Source organism: Peromyscus eremicus, chromosome 10 (assembly GCF_949786415.1).
Source record: "Peromyscus eremicus chromosome 10, PerEre_H2_v1, whole genome shotgun sequence".
NCBI classification, from domain to species: domain Eukaryota; kingdom Metazoa; phylum Chordata; class Mammalia; order Rodentia; family Cricetidae; genus Peromyscus; species Peromyscus eremicus.
The window spans coordinates 2,193,474-2,204,399 of record NC_081426.1 but is presented as its reverse complement, the minus strand read 5'-3'; the positions used below and the strand labels follow the sequence as shown (position 1 = coordinate 2,204,399).

The window sequence follows — 10,926 nt, the reverse complement described above, 5'->3', positions numbered from 1 at the left end:
GTGTGTGTGTGTGTGTGTGTGTGTGTGTGTGTGTGTGTAACCTAAAGATAGACCAGGAAGCATCTGGACCATCTGGTTCCAGAGGGGAATCCAGATTTCAGTGAAGGATGGGTTGGATACTAAATGTAAATTGGATAACAATGCTAAGTTAATGTAATGTTCCTGTTCTAACCCTTCAGTCAACACTGTCCAGAATGTATTTTGCCTGATAACACTTGTCAGTTCTTCCTGGGTTTTCACTCTTCAGTGAAGCAGGTTAGCCTGTCTTAGAACAACCCGGGTATAGGAAGGGACCCTTTCATGTCGTTAGGTTTCTGAGGGATTACAAAGAGAAGTAAAAATGTTAGGCAATGGTGCTCCTAAAAGCCATGCTTCCATCCTGGTGCCAGCTCTCCTGCTACATCTCACTTGCCAAATAAAGAACTGTGATTAAGAAAGAGTCAGCAAGAACAAAAGGAAAAGATTGCTTGCAACCAGGATGACTCAGGATGTGTGTCTAGGCCAGGGAAAGGCAAGGCTGTGTTCTGGACCACATGAATGCATTCTAATTTGAATTAAGACGATTTTGGAAGGGTATTTGTTTCCAGATTCTCCAAAAGCAAGATATTTCTTCCTGGTTTTTTTTAATGTTTTATTTGTTTTTGTGTATGGATGTTTTGCCTGCCTGTATGACTGTGCACCATGAATACGCAGTGCCCACAGAGGAGGGAGGAGGGTGTCGATCCTCCAGGACTGGAGTTACAGATAGTTGTGAGCCACCATGTGGGTGCTGGGAACTGAACCCAGGTCCTTTTAAACGCTGAGCCATCTCTCCAGCTCCAGTTTTTCTTCCTGTAACTGAACTCAAGTAGAAGCTGTGATATTTCAAGCTTTTGGTAAAGATTTCACGTATGGGGGACAATGATGAAAACGCCACACCAATCACAATGATAGAGCATGCGTTGTGAACTGCCATTGCATTGAAACTTACTGCTTTTCTTGCTTTCCATACGAAGACAGGGAAGCACAGAAAGGCTCAATCTGTGTCTAGCTTCACATAGCTTGTGAGTCTTGCCATCAGAGATCCAGGAGTCAGGCTCCAAGGAATTATGCTATTTAATCCTGTATATGATAAAACATTTTTTACTGTTAACTTAAAATATGAGGGCTGGAGAGATGGCTCAGCAGTTAAGAGCACCAGCTGCTCCTTCAGAAAACCTGGGTTTGATTCCCAGCACCCACATAGTGGATCACAGCCGTTTGTAACTCCTATTCCAGGGGATCTGATGCCCTTTTCTGACCTTCATAGGGACCAGGCACATATGTAGTGAACATATATACATGCAAGGCAAATCATCCATACAACAAAAATAAAATAAGAGATACAAAAAGTACATATCATCAAAAAAAATAGTAGTCAAAGTAGATAAGTATATGTAAATACCATACAATACACAATGCATTGTAAAATCACAATACTATATTGTTTTGGGAAAAAAAGTGTTTGACACTCCATTTCATCCTAGGTATAATATGGATATGATAAGGAATAACATTTGGACATGAAGAAGAATATTTAATGTGCTGGGGAACTGTTTATTTTGATGGGTCCACTAGTGCACAACATAAATGATTTTTGATAAATGTCTGTCACACAACTTGGATGACTTACAAATATTTTCTCTTGTGGCTCTTAGTTTTGGATATTTTTCGATGACCAACCAGTCAAAAAACAATGCCTGAATCACGGGCGCTCCAGTTAGGGAATGCCATGCTGAAAGGCAGCTTTGGTTACTCAAAAGCCTAAATTTCACTTGAACTTTCAAGACTATTCTTGTTTATTAGAGGACGGCTTTTTTGTTTTGTTTTTCTTTTTTAGGGAAAGAAGGAAAAACACAATCGACCCCCTCTTCCGCCCTCCCAAGATGTGCCTTTGCTTTTTGCTGCAGTTTTGCTATTCCTTCTCGCGGACGAAAAAGCGTGTTTAACAGAGCAAATCAAAGTGTCCGAAAGAGGATGTCTGCATCCCTCGTGTTGAAAAGAGATGGGCTTCGTTCTCCTTCCTTCGCACATCAAAGAAGGCACTCCGGGAGGAAATAAACCGTAATTAGGCATGAGCGAACAAGCAGGCAGACCCCTTCCTCAGCCGAGCCCATCCCCGCCCCCTGGGCCCTGGCAGCCGTCCGGGGCGCGGGCGCGACGCCGGCCACCGCCGCAGCTGCAGCGCCCGCTCGCCCGCGCGCCCGCGCGCGCCCACACGCCGCCGGGGTCTGGGCGGCGGCGGGGCCGGCCGGGGGCGCGCGCTCGGGGGCGCGCTCATGCAGCGGTTTTCTTCTCCCACAATCCAGAGGCAGCGGCGCGGAGGGCGGGGAGTCGGCGGAAGGATACGGGCGCGGAGGGAGCGGCGCGCTCGCCCGGCCGGCCGGCGGCGGGCGCGGGTGTGCTGCGGCACTGCGGTTCTGAGGCCGTTACCCCAGCTCCTCCAGAGGGCGGCGGAGGAGGCTGGAGCGCGGCGGCGGCGGTGCAGCGCCCGGGCGTCGCCGAGGCACCGCAGCCGGACGGTTAGGGGCGCGCGTCGGAGCCCCCGGCAGGGCAAGGGGGCTGAAGCGAGCGCGAGGCCGCGGAGGGATGGTGAGCGCCCGGCGCGGGGCGAGCCGCGCCTGAGAAGGCGAGGGCTGCGGGCGGACGCTCCCGGCGCCCCGTGCCCGCCGGCCGCTGGAACGCCCAGAGCCGCTCGCCCAGGTCCAGCCCGGACGCCCCTCAGCCTCCCCGTTGGGCTCGGTTCCTCGGCTGCCGCTGCGCCGGTCGGCTCCCTCCGGGGGGGAGCGGGGCAACCTTGACGGGCTTTTTGTCTGGTGCCCTGGCCGCTCTTCGCGTCCTCCTCCTCCAGATGCCTTTCTTCTGCCCCTCCTCTCCGGTGCAGACACTGCCAGCGCCGGCTGCGGCTCTGCGCGGGATTTGGGCTCGTTTCCCCTGGGGGGTTTTGAGGAGGGAGAGTCCTTCCCCCTCTTCGATGGGATTTTCCTCCCTTGCCGAAATGGACTTTCATTGATTTCGTCCTACTTCTACGTTTAGTGACCAATTCCCTAGGCGTATTTGTGGCACTTCCCTTTTTCCCCCCTCCCGAATATATAATCTGTAAAATGGAGAACGAAATCTTTACTCCCCTTCTGGAGCAGTTCATGACCAGCCCCTTGGTCACTTGGGTAAGTGAGATGTCCTTTATTGTATATTTTGCTGTGTTATTTGTGGCTGCAGAGATGGAGGTGGGCGTTAACGTCGTGATATTCCTTGTGTTCTAGGTTAAAACGTTTGGACCTCTGGCTGCAGGAAATGGGACCAACCTGGATGAATATGTGGCTTTGGTGGATGGGATATTCTTGAACCAGGTCATGCTCCAAATGTAAGTGCTTTCTTCTCTTGGTAACTTGTTTTCTTTGAAAAATAACATACTTTGAACTTAGATTTCACGTCTTAAACCCTTAATTTGGTTCTTTGGCCAGAAAAAAAAAAAATCAGGTGGTTTAATTGGGTCTTGGAAGGAGTGGTAATCTTATGTGCCCATCCTGCTTATTAACCAAGTAGTTATACCTCTTAAAATTAAGAAACTTTTCAATCTTTCACTCTGCCAGTCCTGTCTGTATTGTCATTCATTGTCTTCAGTGCTGAAATTCAATCCACATTGTGTTATCTTTGGTAATTTGGTAAAATGACGGAGACAGAGAAATCTTGTCTACGAGAGGAAAAAGACTTAACTGTGAAGTTATGAGCAAATATGTTTCTTAAGAACCTTTTAAGTCTAAGAATAAATGGTTCAAAAATTGAAACTGGTGAAGTTTAGTATTTCAGAAGTGAGAAATTAGTTAAAATTACTGATTGGTCAGGAAGAGTTCTGTAGCAAGCAGTGTAAATATCAAAGTCTGATTAGATGACTTATTGTATTTTTAATGAATTATTAAATTGCTTAGTATTTGGGGAATTATTTAAAGATATTTTGAAGTTTATGTAAATAACTAAAGTCTTGACAGCTAGGTTAATTAAATCTTTTGATTGTCATATTGAGTTCCTGCTAAGTAGAAATGTGGGTTCCGAGATAGAAATTGAATACTGGAAGCATATTAGTACTTAAATTAGAGAAATAAAAATGACTCCATCTTATCATTATGGTCTTCAGTGGTTATCACTCGCTGATATTACAGTTGAATTTAGATACTTCCTTTTTAATAGAGTCTCATTACAAGAGTAATCTCATAACTTTTGTTTGAAGATACTTCTGTCTTTTATATATGTGACAAATTGATGCGTATAAATACTGTTACTTGAGTTTGTATGCTATTCATTTTGCATATGTCAATTTCGTATTTTACTGGAAATCATTTTTCTTTGTACATTTTCTATTTTAAGAGGTTTGTGCTGGTTGGTTTTTTGTCATCTTGACACAAGGGTCATCATGGAAAAGGGAACCTCAGTTGAGATTTAAAATGACTGTCATTTTTGCCTGTAGGCATGTCTGTGGGGCATTTTCTTGGTGGCTTGATGTGAGTGGCCCTGCCCACTGCTGGCAGTGCCATCTCTGGGCAGGTGGTCGATGGTGTAAGAAAGGTATGGGGGGCCAGTAAACAGCCTTTCTCCAGGGTCTCTGCTTCAGTTCCTACCTGCAGCTCCTGCCGTGATGTTTTCAGTGAGGAACTGTTACCTGGAAGTCCTCCACAAGCTGCTTTTGGTCATGTGTTTAGCACAGCAGCAGAAAGCGAACAAGCACAAGTTTAGAATTCAAATACATGAGGTTGTTCCGGTGCTGACCTCTGTGTCCTCAGAGATTCCTGTGCTGTTTGCATGTATGTGTGACCCTACAGGAAGTACTGTTGTTTTTATACCTATTCGAAAGAAAAATTTGTGTGTGTGTAGGCACTTGAATTAGCTAAAAATGTATGTATTTTTTTCCTTAGAAAGGAAAAAAGAATGTAGACATTTTCAGGATTAGTGCATTCTTAGCAAATATTTATAGAATTACTTTTTGTTTGACATATCCTACTATTTCCTAAGTAAAATGATAGAATACTGTATGTAACACTGTTTTAGGAGGGGAAGCTATTATAGATACTCCCAGTTTTCCTTATGTCTGTATATCTGCTTAATTTTAGGCAGAAAAATTTGAATTTTGTATGCGGAAATCCTACCAAAATAGGAAAATACATTAATTTTTCACCTTAATATTTTTATTTGTTTTTGAAACTTAGTGCTTGGGTGAAGAGTTAAGAATATATTAGCTGTTTTCACTTTGATTTCACACTTTAATTTAAAAATATATATATATTGAAAATAGTGATGTTCTAAAAGAATAGTTGCCAGGTTCTCCTAGCCCCTTGGGAGGGGACGAGCTGCTTTCCAGACCTCAAATCTACTTCTGTGTTTTCTGTTCCACCTCTCAGCTTCTCTAAATGATGTTTAGTGTCCTGATTCTGTTCTGAATGACCTATTTAAGGGAAATACAAGGAAAAGAAGTATTCTTTGCTTTCTTAAAAGAATTTGTAAGCCTGGCGGTGGTGGCGCATGCCTTTAATCCCAGCATTTGGGAGGCAGAGCCAGGCGGATCTCTATGAGTTCGAGGCCAGCCTGGGCTACAGAGCGAGATCCAGGAAAGGCACAAAGCTACACAGAGAAACCCTGTCTCGAAAAACCAAAAAAAAAGAAAAAAGCATTTGTTAAAATTGGGTCAATACAAGTATGTTTAAGTGGGAGAGCAACAGAATACCTTATTAGTATTTTGTTTATTTGTTTTTAGGTACAGAGTCTTGTTGTGTACTCCTGGCTGTGTGGATGGGGCTGGCCTGGAACTCTGAGAGAGCCACCTGCCTCTGCCTTCCAGGGGCTGGGATTAAATGCATGCTCTGCCATGTCTCACCACAGTACATTATTTTTAAGAACTATATTTTGCCAACAGTTAGAAATTGTACTATATAGTTTACTCAGTTGACTGTATGACTTAATGAACTCTATTAAAATGCCAGTTGAAACTCTGCCATGAAAGGATAGTTAACCTAAAGATGAACCTTAATTTAAAAAATTTGTAGATTACATTTGGTTATAGAGTTTATGAGCAAGAATCCTTTGTAAATGAAATGGTGAATTTTTCTTTGTTTTCTTTATACTTGAAGTTTGTTGAGTTTCTTGGATCTGTGGGTTTCATTTTTACCAAATTTGGAAAAAATGAAGGCATTGTTTCTTTAAATATACAGTGTGTGTGTGTGTGTGTGTGTGTGTGTGTGTGTGTACGTGTGTACGTGTGTACATGAACTTGTCTTTTCTCCTTTTGGAAGTCCAGTTACATGTATATTAAGTTCTTAGATGTGGTTTTAAAGCTTATTGAGAGGTTCGTTGGTGTTTTTTTGTTGTTGTTGTTGTTTGTTTCTTTGATTTTGAATAGTCTATTGTGATATTCATGAATCTTTTCTATTATGTTTAATCCTACCCAGCATGTACTTCATTTCAGACGTAGTTTACTCTGTAGAAAGCTTGCCCATTTTATCTCCTATGTTTAGATTTTTCAGTTTTATCCCTTTAGAATATAGTTATAATTGTATTACTACCATGTCTACTAATTCTGTCATTTCATTAAGTTGGTTTTGATTGATTTTTCTCCTCAATATGGATTATATTTCTCTGCTTTTGTATCCTTGTGATTTTTATTTGATGTCAAATACTTGAAATTCTACCTCCTTGTTAGATATTGGATGTTTTACTATTTCATAAAGTACAGAAATCTTGAGCTTTGTTCTGGGATGTATTTAAGTTACCCAGAAACAGTTTTATCTTTTCAGAATTTGCATTTAATTAATTAGTTAATTAATTAATTTGAAACAGAGTCTCTCTACATAGCCCTTACTTTCCTAGAACTTGCTATGTAGGCCAGGCTGATCTCATGAAGATCCACCTGCCCCTGCCTCCCAAGTACTGGGATCGAAAGTGTGCACATCATAGTGGCTGTAAAGTTTGTTAGGCAGTGCTTTTTTGTACTATTGAGTCAAAACTCTCCCAAGTACTGTGATTGGTGGGAACAGTAACTGTTGTGTTGTTACCTGAAATAATTTTTTGGTTCTTTCAGTGCCTTTGCATAGTGTTAAGGACACTTACATGTACTGACAGGAACTCAGCTGAAGTCTGTAGCTGTATCCTCTGTGTCTTCTCCTCTAGGATATCCTGCCATGTGTATTTAGCTGCATTGCCTCCAGGCTTAGCTCCCTCTACTCAACTCAACTCAGGGATACTACCGCACTACCTAGGTTTCCTCCTCCCTGTTCATGGACTGGAGATCTTGTAGGCAGTAAGATGAGGCTGTTGTTGGGTTCATGTTCTATCAGGGATCATGGTTTTTGTTGCCTCATGTCCAGTGTCTTGAAAAATATTTCATATGTTTTGTCTTCCCCTGGTGCCCAATTGTTTCAGGAAGGAGGGTAAATTTGGTTCTTGTCAAGAAGTAGAAATCAGTTTATGTAGTTTAATTACATTTTTGCTCTTATCTTACTGCTTTCATATGGAATATAGATTTTTATTAGAGGAAGCTTAGTACTGAAATTTTTTCATTCAAAGTATTTGTTAAGAATAAGAATATTTATTATACCAGTGACGCTGGTGTTAGCAGTTTGGACCCGGACCCTGAAAATGAGAAGATGACTTCTTTGTGACATTCTGTTAACCTTGTCTTAGAATTTTGTACTTTGTTCATTGATGGGGAATTCATTGTATTTAGAGATAACTCTTGGATTTCATTGAGTAGTTCCTTGAATCAAAGAATGTCAGAGCTTGTGACATAGCATTTAGACATCTTTAAGTAACAGGAGGGAAAAGCTCTTCAGAGCTCTAGAATGATAAGCCAGCTATTCTCTGTGCTTCAGGGCATTTTCCTACTTTAACTGAATGAAATAGTCCTTCACTGCACTTATTAGACATATGGCTTGATATCAATAAAGAAGAAAAATACTCTTCCTGTGTTGTGTCTCCCATGATGGGAGGTGTGCATGACAGGCCATGGTTTTGTGTGGAACTGTAATCAGAAGTGCTTTCAGTTCGGGTTCCAGGAACTGTCAGGATGACGTCCAGCATGTTGAGAGTTTGTTCATTCAAGAGCATTCTGTAGTGATTGACTGTTTCTCTGTGTAACTAATCCCTACACTTGAAGAATTATGAGAACTAGAGAAGAGTAGGTCGATTAGTTGTTACGTATGGATATGCATTTAAGTGTTTCACCAAGAATTATCTTTGTAATGTTAAGTATGGGAAACATTCTCACAGGATAAATAGAAGGTAAGACCAATTCCTAACTTTTTTCAGAAACATACTTGTTGACTTTCTTTTAGGATCTGTGAAACAGTTTGATACTAACTGGGGAGTAGTTTCAAATTTAAAAACAATATTTGAGATTTTACTTTATTAAGACATTTAATTTAGTCAGTAATAAACAATGTTTTTAGATTGATGTGATATAAAAATAGAAATCATAGTCTTAAGATTTAAAGTGTAGATTTGTTATTTTAATAAAATATTTAACCAGTTGTTGAAGTTGGAAAATAATCTTTAATAATCTCATTTCTGATTTTACTTCTATGCTTTCTTCATCCTATAATGATGTTTTAATAATTCATAAAAGTAGCTTAATGAAAGGAGATCTGCCCCTAATATTTGTGGGACCTAGGGCAGACATTCATTTATAATAGGTATAAATACCAAGAGACTATAAGACAAGCTAGCAAATGGTTAAATATATTGTAGTCTTTTGCCATGATACACATATCATTATAGTATCTTTAAAGGGTTCACATTTAGAATTAGTAAAATTTAGAATTTATAAATTGACCATTCATAGTAGAGCATGATTGAACACGGACTCCTTTCATCATTCCTGGCTTTTTCTGTTACCACAAAGAGGTTTCATGCAAAGGCATGCCAAGTGTGTCCAATTGAGGTTCTCAGAATCCCTTCTCCAAATTACTGCTCCTTTGCACTTGTCTGTCCATAGGGCAGACTTGGGGGAGAGGTTTTTTTGGTGAAGTTGGGTTAAAAGTGTCATCTGCAAAAGAGGAGTTGGTATGCATCAGTTTGTTTATTCTTACTTAGAGGAAGTGTGTGGCCCAGTGAGGCTAAGAGTGGAATTCAGAGCAGAAATATTTTGCCAGCATCCAGATATAATACTGGGTGATATGGATGAAGGGATGGTTCATTTCAAAGGTCTTTTCATTAAGTAGGTAGTTTCTGAGTGCTGCCTGCTAGGTCCTGGGATGTGCTCATTTCTCTACCAATGAAGTCTTTTATACTAAGTAGAAGGAGGATCTTGATACAGTATTGGCCTAAGGAGGAAAGTAGTGTCTCTCCACGTGGAAGAACTTTTGTAGAGCTAGGATGTGGTTAGGTAATAGAGTGCTTGCCTGGTGTGTAAAGGCTTGATTCCCAACCGTGGGGGCAAAAAGACACTTTTAAGGAGGACATAACTGAACTCTGTAAAAATTTTTTAGAAATGATCAGGGTGAAAAGAAGGAGTCATAAACAGTCAAGAGTAGAAGGAAAGACATTTTAAGCAAATGCAGTAAATAAAAAGCATGGAGATGTAAATAAAAGTAGTAAAATCAATAGGCCTGAGGGAAATGGAAAAAAATGCAAGGCGATTGGTGGGAAATCACGAAGGGAGTTAAAAATGAATACAAGTATAGTCAGGACAGGCCCATTTGAAGTTTGGAAATCACATATTTACAGTCAGCATGGTTGGTTAAGCAGTAATCTTTAGCTGCTCAGGAACTGGAAAAATATCTATAAAATTTATTTAGAATTGGAAATATGTGATAGAAGAAAAAATGAGCAAATTCTTTTTTGTATTTATTTTTGTTTTGGTTAGCATACATCATGGGTTTCTGTCTTAGTTAGGGTTTCTGTTGCTGCAGTGAAACACCGTGACCAAAAAGCAAGTTGGGGAGGAAAGAGTTTATTAGGCTTACACTTCAGCATTGCTGTTCATCACTGAGGAAGCCAGGACAGAAACTCAAACAGGGCAGGATCCTGGAGGCAGGAGCTAATGCAGAGGCCATGGAGGGGAGATGCTTACTGGCTTGCTTCACAAGGCTTGCTCAGCCCAACTTTTTATAGACCCACTCACCTTGGGCTGGGCCTTCCCCCATTGATCACTAAATGAGAAAATTCCCTTACAGCTGGATTTCAAGGAGGCATTTCCTCAGCGGAGGCTCTTTCCTCTCTGATAACTCTAGCTTGTGTCAAGTTGACACACAAAACCACTCAGTACAGTTTCATTATATCATTTTGTGAATAATAAATAAAAATAATTGCACTTTGCTCATATTTTCTTCCCTACTACACTCCATCATCCTCATGCCTTCCTTCCTCTTTTCTTCTTCCTGCAGTCAGTTCTCCAGTAATTGAATTCTTTGGTAGTGGTGTGTGAGCGTTAAGTGAAGAGGAAAGCAGATGGCATCAGAGGGGCTGGTAGACTAGAGCAGGACTCAGACTTTTTCCACTGATGACCTCATCTCACTTGAGAAATTTTTCCATGAGCTTAGCTATATAGCTATATAAAATAGGTATACATATCAAGCATTTACCAAGAATAAATCAGTAATTTCTTTTAAAGCAATTCTTTGATATTTATATAACTATCATTTATTAAAAACAAAAGCAAATTCACATCTGATGATAAAGATATACTTTTACATAAAGAGTTAAGTCTTGGCTGAATATTTGATACTGTAGGATGTAAAGCATCTTCAACATTTTTCAGAGATGATCAATATTTTGATAGGGCCATTAGAAATTCTGATTTTTATCCCAAGCCAAAATTCATTGAACAGCTTTTTAAAAATGAAACTCAACTTAGCAATTTTAAAAATCAAACATTCTAACATAATACCATACAAAAATACACTAATTTGATACATTCTGAAGAAT

At 40.5% G+C, this 10,926-nt stretch overlaps 1 protein-coding gene across 9 annotated transcripts in view; it reads left to right on the top strand.

Annotated features, from left to right (window-relative positions):
• Positions 1-2,720: 2,720 nt before the first annotated feature.
• Positions 2,721-10,926, top strand: part of Ccdc88a (coiled-coil domain containing 88A) — a 176,272-nt gene continuing 168,066 nt past the window's right edge. For 2 of the 9 annotated variants that reach the window (XR_009381758.1, XM_059275200.1), the window contains exons 1-2: positions 2,722-3,185; positions 3,282-3,382. Coding sequence is in view for 7 of the 9 variants with exons in the window: in XM_059275200.1 (XP_059131183.1) it covers positions 3,123-3,185; positions 3,282-3,382 (164 nt within the window). In the remaining 2 variants the exon portion in view is untranslated. Of the gene's footprint in view, positions 3,186-3,281; positions 3,383-10,926 lie in introns of all 9 variants that reach the window. The other 7 variants (XR_009381759.1, XM_059275201.1, XM_059275208.1 and 4 more) reach the window with 7 other exon arrangements.